This window comes from Camelus bactrianus, chromosome 5 (assembly GCF_048773025.1).
Source record: "Camelus bactrianus isolate YW-2024 breed Bactrian camel chromosome 5, ASM4877302v1, whole genome shotgun sequence".
Lineage (NCBI taxonomy): Eukaryota > Metazoa > Chordata > Mammalia > Artiodactyla > Camelidae > Camelus > Camelus bactrianus.
The window spans coordinates 104,108,139-104,121,972 of NC_133543.1; the positions used below are offsets into that span (position 1 = coordinate 104,108,139).

General features: G+C 55.8%; 1 protein-coding gene across 2 annotated transcripts in view; it reads right to left on the minus strand.

The window, feature by feature from the left end:
• The window catches only part of NDUFA10 (NADH:ubiquinone oxidoreductase subunit A10), a 32,157-nt gene that overhangs the window by 415 nt on the left and 17,908 nt on the right, over positions 1 to 13,834 (minus strand). The window contains exons 9-10 of one of the 2 annotated variants that reach the window (XM_074364640.1): positions 9,686 to 9,794; positions 4 to 5,603 (exon numbers count right to left, since the gene is read on the minus strand). In XM_074364640.1, the coding sequence (XP_074220741.1) occupies positions 5,499 to 5,603; positions 9,686 to 9,794 (214 nt within the window). In that variant the 3' untranslated portion in view covers positions 4 to 5,498. Of the gene's footprint in view, positions 1 to 3; positions 5,604 to 9,685; positions 9,795 to 13,834 lie in introns of those variants that run through there. The other variant, XM_074364639.1, reaches the window with a different exon arrangement.

Genomic DNA, 13,834 nt, shown 5'->3' on the forward strand with positions numbered 1-13,834 from the left:
TGGGGGAAAGCAGGGTTAGCACTGGGTTACAGCGGACCCCCGCCCCCCAGCACACCTGACGCCTTTCCTGACCCCATCCCTTCAGTGGCCATGGCCAGGGAGGCCGGCTCCGTGTGCGTCCTGCTGGAGTGGTGAGGGGCTCCGCGGGGATAAAGCACAACACAGCTCTGCCCTCAAGTGTCCGCCCGACTGTCGGGAGGGGGAGGGGGGCCGGCAGAGCTGTGGTGGGGGGACGGGGGTGTCACAGGGCAGCAGTGGAGCTGGGGGAAGATGTCTCGGTGCCCCCATCCCCTCCACCCGCCCATCTCCTGCCAGCGCCGCCCACTGGTCACCCTATGGGAAGTCGGGGCACTGGCCAGGGGACGCAGTCCATGGAGGTGAGCGTCCCAGGACACAGACAGGGTGGATGTGGAGGGGTGGGCAGAGGCCCCCTCACACAGCCAGGAGGGCCCCCGGGAAGGGAGCCTGCGGTGAGGCCGAGGGCCGCAGCTGTGACTGGTCACCGAGGGCAGCGCCGCCCCGAGCGCCTGGCTGTGAGCCTGGCAGAAGCCGCGCGTGGGGCGGGGGAACATCCAAGCACAGTGTGGTTCGTCGAGTTACAGGGTGGGAACAAAATGTGGAGTTTCTTTTTCATGTTTTCAATTCAATGTGTTTAAACAATAGATCTGCACACACGACACACAAAAATCTTCCCAATTTTGCCCTTAAGAACAAGTACTAAAGCATTTTAAAAAAGAAATCAGCCTTTCCCTCATTCTACTCAGCAAAAGATGTTCCGCACCAGCCATGCATCTGTGGGGAAGGTCGCTTGCGGCGGGAGTGGCGGCTGTCGGGAAGCAGCGCAGGGGGACGGGCAGTGGGCAGCTGGCTGGAACCTACAGGGGCCAACACACCACCGCCCGGACGCGCCCCCACTCACGAGGGCTCCCGGGGAGGGCGGAGGAGGGGAGAGGCGCCGAGATAGGCACGGGCTCACGGGTGGAGGCTGGGTCCGTGTGTGTGGACTCTGGGCTGGTGGGGGCTGCGCGTGTGCAGACCGGTGCGAGCAGAGTCTCCGGGTCCAGGGGGTCCGAGGTCACAGAATGAGGCCCCAAAGACACCCATGAAGCTGTGACCACGTGGCCCCGCTGGCACAGGGACTCTGCAGAAGTGACTGAGACCCTGCGGTGAGGAGGTCGTCCTGGACCGTCTGGTGGGCCCGGGGCCATCACGAGGGGCCTACCGGGGGAGGAGAGGTGACGGCAGAAGCAGCGTCAGACTGACACGGGGACAGGAGCCCAGGCGGCCTCCAGAAGTGGGAAGAGGAAAGAGACACCGGGCTCTCTCCAGACCTGGGGGACGGCACATGCCTGCCATCTGCCCGCTGAGCTGCCGGCGGCGGGCGTGGCACCGCGTGGAACGCACACAGGAGGTTACGCGCTCTGTGAGGGGCACCTGAGCGGGTCCGCACAACGAGGGAAGGGAGCCAGCGGGAGAGCAGGCCGCCGCTGCGGGTGAGAAGCAGGCGGGCAGGAGCCGTGCACACTCCTCCCCCAGCAGCCCCCCGTCCCGGGGAGTCCCAGCCACGCGCCAACACGAGCCAGCGGCTGCAGCGGGAAAGGAGCGCTCAGGTCTTGTTGCATCTGGACAGCGGCCTGCCAGGAAGGGCCTCTCCTCACCTGAAGGACGGACCCCAGCGTCACGTCCAAGAGCAGAGCGCTGCGCCCAGGAGAGACCAGCGAGAAGTTTCCAGCCCCAGCAGCAGCAGCAGCCCCAGCTCTGCAGACGCTGGCCGCTCAGCAGCCCCCTGGGGACGGGCTGGGGGGCCGGTCAGCTCTGCTGCTGCTGCTCTGCAGGTCGAATTTTAAACCACGGAGCGGAGAATAAATACGAGCAGAACCCCACGCCCGCAGAGTCCAGCCAGTACCTCTTAATCGCATCACAAAATCTGCTCCCTGGCAGCATCTGACTGGCCTCTGACATCCAGGGACAGGTTCCCACATCCTCAGGGTCCCCTTTCAGTGCATTTAAGCCAACAGAGAACCCCAGGAGGGTTCCCATTTGGAACGTTTCACAGCGGAAATGCAAAATAAGCTGCTTCTTTACGTCACTTCAGAGCTGCATCTAAACCGAGCTTCAGACCCCCGACACTGCAGGCTTCGACCTGCGCCCAGATACCCTGATCCCCAGCCCAGGAATCCCCTTCTCGCCACCCTGTGGAGACGCACCGCATTACATGGCAACTCCTCGCATACTGTTAGCGCCTGAGAACGCGCGGCAGCTCCGTCTCTCCATCAGCGGCCTCTGTCGGGTTTACGGCGTGCCATTCCTCCCTCCACCTTCCATCCAGCCGCCAATCACACTCTGCGCTCCGAGGCTCATGTTTTCAGCCGTGAGATTCGGGGACGCATGTCAGAGCACAGTTCACAACCACTCTGAGCCGGGAAGGCCAACTTCATTGCTTCCACGCCCTTTTATGCGCACCTCAAACGCCCGCCGTGGGGAAACTTTACTTCCTAGCCATCATCTCAGGGGTGTTCAATAATGCTCAGAATTTCTTAGCTGGAAGAGTTTTCGAGGAGGACTAAAACACATAGATTAATTCCAGCGTCAAACCCCGTGCTGCACTGCTGGAAAGGGCCGGAATAAAGCCTGGCCTGCTCTGAGTCTGTGTTGCTCCCGGGGCCGGAGGCGGCAACGCCGGCACTGCTGACCCGCTCTCTGGATGCTCTGAGGAGCCTGAAACGACCACTAATTCCAGGGCAGCTCAGGGCCTGCAGTCTCCACCCCTTAAACGCTCCCGTGCGTTGCTAAGAATTTTTTGTTAATTTTAAAAAGCAGTACTGTGGAAATTATTTATCAGTCACTTCTTTGATACACGATTTCCCCGATTCCCCATTACTGTTACGCATAAGCCAAGTGTAAAAAAATTGAAATCAACTTTCAAAAAAATCTTATTTTATGAAAGTGCATTTTCAAAAAAAACTTTCATTTTAAAAGTCAGTGCCTCCTATTTTTTAAGCGTAAACACACAGCCTATCACAAACACACCCGTGTTTAGGTCCCATCTTCGCTGCCACGAGGGCCACAACATCATGTCCCTTCAGCATCTTAATGCCGCGCACAGGAAGGCCCTGAACCCAAGCGCCCACTGCTTTGCCCAGTAGGTCCACGTGGAAATCTGCATGATGCACTGGCAGCGCGGCTGCCAACAAGGTGCCTTTCACGCCGCCCTTCCGCTCCGAGGGCCGCATGTCATCTTCCGTGTGGAGAGACGCAGACAGCAGGGCTAACGCTGAAGCTCAGTTCGCGGCCTCCGCGAGGCGCGCCCGAGGCCCGGAGGCGGGCAGGTCCTCACGCCTCTCCCAGCCGCAACTGATGAACACAGACCGACGATTTAGACATTTACTTTCACACTAAACAACTTCTAAATGGAGAATTTGTGTTTTAACATAAAAACTAAAAAGTTCTACCTAAGGTCTGTCCAGAGTTAACCTGAAACAACCAAGTCCGTGCCTTTCCTCTTCAGCAGGTTTAGATAAACTGATCCAAATGCTTTTCTGTTTACTGCAGGTTTGTCTTTATTAAAGTGAATTTCAAAAAGCAAGAACATCCAGTGTTAACATATTAAAGTCATTAAACATCTATTTTAAAAAACCAGTAAATAACGTGACACTGAAAATGAAAACAGTAACCTGAAACAGCAAAGAAATAAGAATAGCAGGAGAGGAAAAGAAGATTCTGTTGTCCCAGCAACGCCCGCCTTGGACCCGATCAGACTCAGGGAGGAACCCAGCACCTGAACAGCATCTGGCCTCCGTCAACCGGAAGCGCCTGAGTGGGCAGAGGACACCGACTCGCTTGTCTGCCCCAAGGAAGGGCTGTATGGAAACAGAAAGTGACCTGCTGCCGTGTTTGAAAAGGCCTTTAAGAGTCAGCAGGCCGCCACGCACACGTTCAGTACTCACATGAACGCTCACAGGGCCAAGTCCAACTACAGAAGTGGGGCGGGGCTGTGTGAATGGAGAGTGTGTTGCCAAGTACCTCTCAGACTTCAGGTCCTCACAGCCCTCTGCCAACGTCAGTTCAGGTGAAGCCTGCGATCCCCGGGCAGCCCCCGGAGTCCTAGCGGAAGGCTGAAAGCCAGCAGGACCCCAGCCAGGCCAGCCGCAGGACTGAGCAAAACGCCAAGGTCACAGGATCAACAAAACAAAACGAACCCAAGAGTTCAAAAATCCTTCTATTCGTATGAAAATCCAAGCTCTCTTCTCTTCTAAAAACGTCCTCCTCACTAGTCTAGGCCCCTGCCTCATGCACAGCTGAAGGGGCAGGGCTCACAAGTTAACCGCCACGCAGCCCCAAGCCCTGGCGGTGGGCGGTGGGGGGTGTCACTTGGGAGCTGGGGGACCTCGGACAACCTCTCTGTGCCTCAGTGCCCACTTACATACAAGGGGGGGTAACGACAGCAGCGCCTCCCCGGGGCAACGGCGCGGGCCTGGGGCACAGCAGGTGCTCGGGGTCAGCTGCCTCATTGCCCAGCCTCTCCCCTCGTCCCCCATGACACTCCAGCCTCATCCTGGTCAAGACATCTTCAAGGAAAATCGAGCCCAGAGACACACTGGCTATCACATACGTGAGTACGTGAGACTAACCACACCAAGGCCTTCCTTGTGTTGTGAAAATGGAAGTACAGGAAGCCACACAGCTGTGATCCTGTCTGGACCTGGCCCTGGAGAGGCCCCAGCGATGTCAACTAAGGAGCAGGTGGCCTCGGTGACAGCCCAGCGGACGTGCCGTGTGGCCGCCATGCCAGGCGCTGGTCTGGGCGGGCAGCCCCACGCCACCCTGCAGGGCGGGCTCCAGGTCTCTGGGTCTCCGTCTGGGCCGCCGGCCGAGCCCTCGGGGTGCCGGCCCCGTCCCACTTCCCCAGGTCTTAGAAAGTGGTCCCCACTCCCCCCGTGGCAGGAAGCCTCCCACGCCCTGAGCATCCAGAGGAGTTTCTGTGAAGGAGGAGACACAGCCACTGTTACCTTCTCTCTCATTTCAATTTATCATTTTTTTTAACATCAAGCAACTGAATTCTTTGTAAAAAACCAGCATTCCTGTAAATACTCAGTGGACAAGCACGAAGCCCGTGGCGCACGGGGCGCCTGGAGGGGGCAGGTGCCGGCACAGTGGGGCGGACAGCCCTCGGCCGGGTGGCCAGGGTCCCCATCGGCAGCGGCGCGTCTCGCTGGTGGTGCGCGATGGGATGGGAGGCGGGGTCTCTCCCCAAACACAGGCCCAGGCAAATGACAAGAAAAGCATGAGAGACTCCAGGTGACGGACACTCTACAGAACGCTGAGCTGAACTCCTGAAAACTGTCAGGACTACTACAAACAAGGGACGTCTGCGAAGCAGTCAAAGCCACGAGGAGCTTCTGGGAACACGGCGACGACGAGTCACGTGGCGCCTGCAGAGGCTCCCGGAGCGGAGACGGACAGACACGTGGGAACTAAGGATGAGGTGTGCACGGAGGTCAGTGACGGCACGGCTGCTGCTCGCTGTAACAAGCATCCCACGCTAACATGGTGTTAATACGGGAAACGGAGATACGAAACTCTCCAGCAGCCTCCCAGTTTTTCTGTAAATTTAAAATTGCTCTATAAATGAAGCTATTCTTTAAAATACTGAAGAATTTTAAGTTAGATTTCTCCAATCATGTAAACACTGATTAAGGATTTCAGCGTTTCTAAACGTTAAAATCACAAGCCCAATAGAGCAGAGTCTCTTTAATGCCACAGATTAAAAATAAGACAAACACAATAACGATGAGAACTGACAAACAGCCTCCCGTGTCACTGGTTAAAATGACTACGTCCAGCTTCTGGCAGACAGGGCGGACCAAGTCCCCTCCCAAGCCACCAGGAAAAATGGACAACACATTAAAAAAATCTGTGCTGAGACCTCAAAGGAAGGGAGGTTCCAAAGTGGCTGCAGGGGACTGCTTCCTTCCAGGGCCCCGCCCCCTCCCACCTGCGCGAGCTGAGCCCTCAGCAGGGAGGGGACTGGGGACAAGCTGCCAGCCCGGCCGGGCAGAGAAGGGGCCCTAAAGCGACACAAACAAGTAACTGAGTGAACAGAGAGCAGGAAGGCGTTTCCTTACAGCAGGTCCTCATCAGCAGCACAGGTGGACTGACAGAGTTAGGGGAACGACAATTTGGCAACAAGCACGCTGAGAATGAGTTCAGCCGAGCACACCAGCAGACCCTAAAACTGTCTGTTCAAGGTCTGAGAAGAAACGGACATTTACATGGTTTCAGAATACCTCCCCCGAAGACATTAACTACAGGGAGAAAGGGCACGTCTCGGCCAAGTGACTGCAGCCAGTCTAACCGGCGACGGGACAAACGGGAACCACGTGCCACCTGACAAGACGTGACGATGTCCCTGACGCTCCTACTGTGACACCAGGAAACCGTACTCTAATCATGGGGGAACACCAAAGCCAAATCGAGGGACGTTCAGAAACAACCATCCTGTGACGAGACCTGCTCAGACTCAGAGACTCGGAGGAGATGAGACGATTAAACGCAGCCCCTCGCGCTGGATCAGACCTGTCTGCTCTGAAGAACATCACTGGGACAGCTGACCAGCCTGGACCGGGGCCTACGGATGACGGCAGCAGCGCGTGGACGTTTCCTGACTGTGGCGGCTGTGTTGAGGCCGGCAGGACAACGTGCTCGTCTGGGAGAATCGCACACAAAGCCGTGGTTCTCAAACCTCGGTGTGTGTCAGCGCTGACCGGAGGCCTCCTTAAAACAGGCTCGCTGGCCCGGTCCCCAGAGAATCTGGTCCAGTAGGCCTGGACCGGGGCCTGAGAGGAACCAGCAAGCGCCCCGGTGGCGCTGCCACAGGGGCCGCAGTCGGGGACCGCGCACACTGAGGTGCTGGAAATGACAGCGTAATGTTGATCACTTACTCATAAAGGTTTGGAAGACATTATTTTTCTATTCTCGTTATTTCTGTAAGTTAAAAAATTAGAAAACAGAATCTAGCACAAGTAAAGACCATTCGTAAACGAGGTGAGAGCCCGTGGTCAGCAAAGCCTCCTCAGACGGAGGACGTGCCCCTACGCGCAGGTGTGGAGACCCGGAGGGAGACCCGTGTGGGCGGCCGGCATGACCTGACTGCACAGACGATGACCACAGTGTCCCCAGGGCCTAAAACACATGAAGAATTACGACACACGACAAAACCAGCACGGAAGACAGGAGTGGGGCAAACGGAGGTACAAGTGCTCTAAGACCCTGACACTGCCGGAAACCAGAGGACTGCTAACCGACCCCAGGAGCTCACGCATCAAGGGCGACCTGAGCTACCAGGTCGGCCACTAAAGCGACTGAGCACTGAGAACTGGTGAGCAGACGGGAAACGGGATGACGCTGTGAAAGGGGCTGGGGTGGAGGTCAGGGGTAGGACGCGTGCTTGGCATGCACGAGGTCCTGGGTTCAGTCCCCTGTGCCTCACCTAGGGGAAAAGACAAAAACAAAAATGTTTAAAAAATCCAAAAGAAAGCAAGCAAGAAAGAAAATAAATACAAAGAACGGGTAAGAAAAATATAAAACATGTACTAAGATAAGCTATTAAAACACAGATGGGGGGAGGGAACGCCCAGCGGGGAACTGTAGAAGTCAGACGCCCCGCTCTGGGAGTTCACGGCTGCCTACAGCCCTCGTCGGCGCCACTTACCGAGCCCTGCTCTCCTCCCACCCTGACCTAAGCGCCCAGGGAGGGGGACTCCTGCCCGGGTCACGCACTGCTTTGTTCCCGGGGCCCAGGACAGGCCCGGCGCCTCCTCCGCACTCAGTACACACGTCGTGGGATAGACAAGCACACGGACGGATGGACGGACGCGGCACACGCAGGGAAGAGCGCGCCCGCAGCGCCCGGCGTGGCCGAGGGCGGCTGTCGGGTGGCTGTCGGGCCGCCTGCGGGACACAGCTGCACAGCAAATGCACTGCTGCTCACGTTAAAAACACAGAGTACCTTGGTTCACGTAAGTCTGGGTAAGAGGAACTTTGTGTCTGTAACACAAACAAAAAGCCAGCACCACTCACCACACACAACAGCGGGCAGACGAGGAAACTACGGAGACAAAGCTGGGCCGCCAGGCCCCACCCGCCGGCGACTGCAGCCTGGGCGCGCCGCGCGCAAGCTCATCACAGCAGCACAGACGTTACGCTTATTACCTGCAGATCGCCACGCCGGCAAAATCAGAGGAAGACTTTTACAACTCAAGAGGGCAAGTTACTTACCTGATTTAAAGCTCTCTGTACCACCTTAAAGGCCCAGCGCCAGTGGAAGGACTAACAGACACCACCGGGGGGCACGGGCACCCTCAGGCTTGTCGTGAGGAGGAGGCTACGGCACAGCCAGGGCACCCACCCCGCAGGACGGACTCGACAGAGGCCACGGGAGCCACGGAAGGGCTGCAGGCCTGCGACGGGCTCTGGTGGTTTTGCATGTCAGCACCGGTGCTCCTGTGTTACAGAGGGGGGCTGGGGGGAGCCTGGACGTGGAGGCCGGAGAAGAACCTGCAGTAGGAACTTAAGTAAGATGATGGTGGCTGCACACAGAGCAGCCGTGATGACAGAGGACGGCGCCGCCTGCAAGACGGACCCAACAGGGCCGAGTGGGTCGTTCAATGTGGGGGGGACAGTTACCGGGGGCGGGTCTTCTGGCTGATGTGAGGGTGGCATCGAGCCCCCCAGCTCAGCCCCCGGTCTGCAGCTCCACTTAGCGAGAAAGTGACACGCTACACAAACTCACATATCTGCAAACGTCAGCAAGACAGAAATATGCCAAAATACTAACTGTGGGTGCCTCTGAGTGATCCCTTTATGGTTTTAAGTATTTCCCAAAATTTCTACATTGAATAAAATCACCTTCAAAGCCACCAAAAGAACCTACTTAAAAGAAAATGCCAAGTATCTCAAGAAAGAAAGAAAGGAACCGGGAAGTCCCTGGACATCCAGTGGGCGCTGCAAGCACCTGCAGGCAGTGAGGCAGAGAGTCACAGTGGCGCGGAGCACTCGCCCGGACCTCCGCTGTCCTGAGTGCCCTGCGGGGGCCGGGGTTCCGACAAACAGTCCCCCCACGCCTGCCAACAATAAACCACGGCCACAGCCGACGTGGGAGCGCGCCGGCCTCTTACCATCCCACCCACACCACCACCCTCACTCGCCGGCCAGGTCCCAGAACAGAACTCACAGTGCACTCTAAGCTCAGGACATCTTGCCTGAAACGATTCTACAAGCCACGATGAAAACAAGTAATTCACTAAACATCAGAAAGAAGACCCATCAACCCACCAACAGTGGGGCCCCCACACCCGCCCTCGCACCCCCCTCAGGAACCCGCACCTTCCTGATAAGCGCGGCGGCCGCGGTGACGAGTGAGGCGGCACGAGAAGCGACCCCGGCGTTGCAGAGCGAGCGGGGAGCGGCGGGGCGGAGCCGGCTTTGGTGCGGAGCTCCGTGCTGACGGGGGGCCCTGCCTCCTGAGGAGCTGTGCCAGCTCCACACACAGTGACGACGTGGGGAAGGAGAATTACCTCAGTGAGCAGGGAGCTCTCTCACTAAAGGAAGCACTTTTCAGACATGTGACTCTGTTACCAGTTGTCTGAGACCCACCAGGGTGCGGCCTCGACTCCTAGGGTCTCACCTCTGTGAACTCATGGAAGACCCGGTCACTCTGGTGAGCTCCGATCGTGACTTCTGGGAGGTAGACAGGAATGGTTGTGTAATTCAGCACCTCCAACTTGTTCTGAACCCTAAAAAATAAGGCAAATGTGATCACACTACACACCAAAAAAATTTATAATAAAACAAGCTATAAGGCCGATTTTTAAAAAGTCCATATTAAAAAACTCATACATTCAAATAAACAGCACTCATTCCCAAGCCGTCATCTCAGAAGCAGAACCTGCAGCCCAAGGACCGGGCTGGTGGAACAGCTCCCCTGGAACGACTTCCCAGTCTCACGGCCGTGACGGCTGCCTTTCGGGAACAGATACAATTTTGAAAACATAAAAAAGGAGCCACAGTGTGCCTTAAACATGGGTATGGCAGGAATAGAAAGCTAAAGACAAACACCACGTATTACGGTGCCACGCACAGGGGATGCTCTCATGAACAATTTGCAAAATGAACGAGGCTTGAGGGAAAGAACGGCGAGTCCCTCTCGCCCCTCCACAGTTCCCCCTCTGCGCCTCGCCCCGCTGCCTGATCCCGGGCGTGGGGCCGACAAGGGATCCGAGGCACCGGGGCGTGGGGCAGGGGTGGTGGACCGCCCCGCGGGACCCCCCGTTGCACCGTCGCCCATAAGCGTCCTGTTCACTGCTCTTCTCGGCGCCGAGAAACACAAACCAGAGGAAACGCTCCTTGCTTCACCATTTTATTTTAAATGCTAAAATATTCACACTTTGTTATAATTTGCTTGTTTTAAATTAAATTTAGTCTGACTATAACTACTACACTTGAAGATGAAATGTTAAAAAAAAGTCTCCTCTCAAGGGCTCAAAACAAAGAAAACAATTATTTTAAACGGCCCCTTCCCACTAACGACTGACAAAGGCAGAAGACGCTTCTGCTTGTCATGGTCCAAATGGAAGCTCTTCAGACACACCGGGCTCCCAGCCACTTGGGGAGAAAGGGCCCAGGCCCGCCCCCCGCCCCCGGGGCCTCTCCCACAGAGGACCGCAGAGACCGCCGAGGCCTGGCAGGCCGAGTGCGCGTGGACGGGCGGCACAGGCGCACCCGAGCGCCACCGTCAGGCCGCGCCACACGGACGACCACTAACAATCCAGTAACCAACTGTCACTCCAGCAAACGCTGCCGGACACCCGTTTTCCTCGGCGTGTCTGTGTGGACGCGCACTGACCTTGCACATGGCTGTAACGCACTCAGAGATGAGGCTTTCTCAGTTTTAACAAGGAGCTGGTTATAGGTGATCTTTTGAAAGCACATATCAATAATGTGAAGTACACATCTTTCATTTTTAACATAAATGAAATTACTCGATATTTATCCTATAAAGGCACTTTTTAAAGTGATCTCGCGGCAGCAATTTCAACTAAAAATGAAGCTTGTACTCCTGAGTGTCAACAAATACGGGCAGGGTATGATCTGGTTTCTCTCTAGCTTGAAAAATTGGAAAGACCCGTCTGGTCCGGGAACTTGTGTGCGGTATTCAGAGCAGCAGCGCCACCTACGTGTCATCTGGCAGAAGTGCCGTCTACACACAACCCCCAGCAAGGGTAATCTCGGAACAGTACCTTCAAGCTGTTTTTGAAGATTAAAAAAATGATCCACGGGGACCTGCCCTCAGCCAAGCTGCTCTTTGACTCTAGGACGGGAGTAATCGAGGGCCCCGAAGAGCCCATGGCGCCCCGTCTCCAGTCAGCCCCGGGTCTCGACCCCCAACAGACCGGACATGCTCCAGATGGAAGATGAGTCAGGAACGAAGACAACAGGAAGCCTCCATGACTCAGGAGGCAAAAGGCGGAGAAAGGAAACATTCCGTTCCCAGAGCCCTCAGTCTAATTAAGGAGACGCAAAGCTGAGCACACCGGCCCAACACCAGAAGCCGGAGGGCCGGCGCGAAGGACCGAGCGCCAAGTCCAGTCTGCAGCACCAGGAGCTCTGCCACCTTATTCCAAGCAAAAGACAGAAAGAAATAACACAGTAAATCATGACTTATGACACAAACGGTCTCCCAATTAACAGAACACCTACACTTCCTCCTAAAACACGCCCAAAGCATATTTTTTAGTTTCTCCTGAACTGCAAAGTTCTGTCTGAAACCCCAACTTCTGACACCAAACGCACACCCTGTGGAGGGCGCAGCACTGGCGTCTCCTGTGAGGAACACAGCCTCCAGGGCTCAGAGGAAACGGGTCTCAGTGATGAAGCAAGCAAGGGCGGGGTGGGGGCAGGCTCGGGAGGGGCTGAGGAAGGGGGCTCGGGGCCCGGGGGAGGGAGGCCTGACTGGTAGTAATTCACCAGCACAGGGATGAAGCCCACCAGGGCTGTGCCGGTAAGTCACGGACTACGGATACACACACCAAATGTGATCAAGGCTGAAAAACCAGCACTCACATGTACATAATTATACACCAACACCCGTCACCGAGATGGTACAAAAATGCTCTAAGCCATAATTTGGTTGGGTTCTGGACAAAATGAGTGTAACTGGTAAATGGGATGTTTACCATAATTACCTTAGAAAATTGATCATAATTTTCACTTGAGTCCCCTAAAGTAAGAAATGGTGCTTACAAGGAAAAAAAACACACATGTAATTACCATTGTAAACTGTCATGAAATATCCTGAGGAGGCAGAGGAGTAAAACGCGGGAGAACGGACGAGCAATGACATTTACAGTGAAAACAGCTAACTGCATGCTTACAAAACTCCATTTGTAAGCTCTGAGGGAACGACAGGGTCCTTCTCTCTGCTCCGGTGCCAGCATAACTGAGTAACTAGTAAGATTATGAACTTAACATGTGGATTTGGAAGTGGTCTAGAATCTAACACACACTCCAGATTACGCTTAGAAATTGCCCTGCACTCACTGCCCACGGAAGGCGTGGAAGCCTTCGCACACGGCCTCGTCTCAGCGACATGTTCCACGTGCGTGTTCCACGTGCTCTGCCCAGCAGCAGCCAGCACTAGCGAGAATCACACATAAATCCAGATAAAACGACAGCCTGGAAAAGTGAAGAGAAGGGCTCCAGAAGGAGGAAGGTGAAGACAGCCAGGCTCAGAAGGAGGCTCAGGTTTCTGGACAGTTACGGGGCAGGTGGGCAAGGGCACAGACTCAGGAGATGGTTTGTACCCTGACGGAGGAGTCTGCAGAACCTGAGGACCAGGACTCCGAATTAATTCTAGGAAATGAAACTTGGATTCGGGCCTAAACAAAGGTACACCACTGAAGGCCTGAGTAAAGAAAAACAGGGTCGCTGTGACATTTCACGAAAATTAACCTGGCAGGCACGCACACAAGGGGTGGGAGGGATGAAGAAACAACTGACCGAGGACCGGGGATCAGGAACGAGGGGCTGGAACCCCAAGGGCAGCAGAGGGAAGGAAGGAGACTCACTGGAGCCCAGCAGCCTCGCGTGTGGGACTCAGCGGAAGGTGGGGGGCAGTAGGGAAAGAGGATTCAAGCAGAGGACCGCAGGGGAGGAGGCACCATCCCACCAGGACTCACGCCTGAGCCGGGGGGGAGGGCAGGATGGCCGTGCCCAGGACCCAGGGCACCCCTGCCCCCCACCATCCCGTGGCCACGGCACAGTGCACTGTCTGAGCCTGGTTTCCTCCCCTGTAAAATGAGGGGCCCCTCAGGAGAGCTGTGGGATCAGGAAATGCTCCTCAGACACCTTCCCGGTGCGGTGCTGGCACTCACTGAGTACCTAGGATTAAGGCTGAGACCTCGAGGTTTCGGACCACAGGTGGAGCGCTACGCAGAGGTGACAGGAGGGGGTTCAGGCAGACCGGGCTCACTTGCTCTTCGCAGATACTGAGTCTGTCACAAACTGGAGGTTTGTGGCAAGCCTGCATTGTCAGAGGATGGGTAACGTTTTTTAGCGATGAAGTATTTTTTAATTAAAGTATGTACTTTTTCCTGACACATTATTGCATACTTATCAGACTACAGTTTGCTGCAAACATAACATTTATATGCGTTGGGAGACCAAGAAATTCACGTGACTCGCTTCACTGTGCTGTTCCCTCCCCTGCGCTGGTCTGCAGGTGAGCCGCGGGATCTCTGTGGTCCGTCTCTGCAGGTGTTTTTTAAACAAGGTTCAG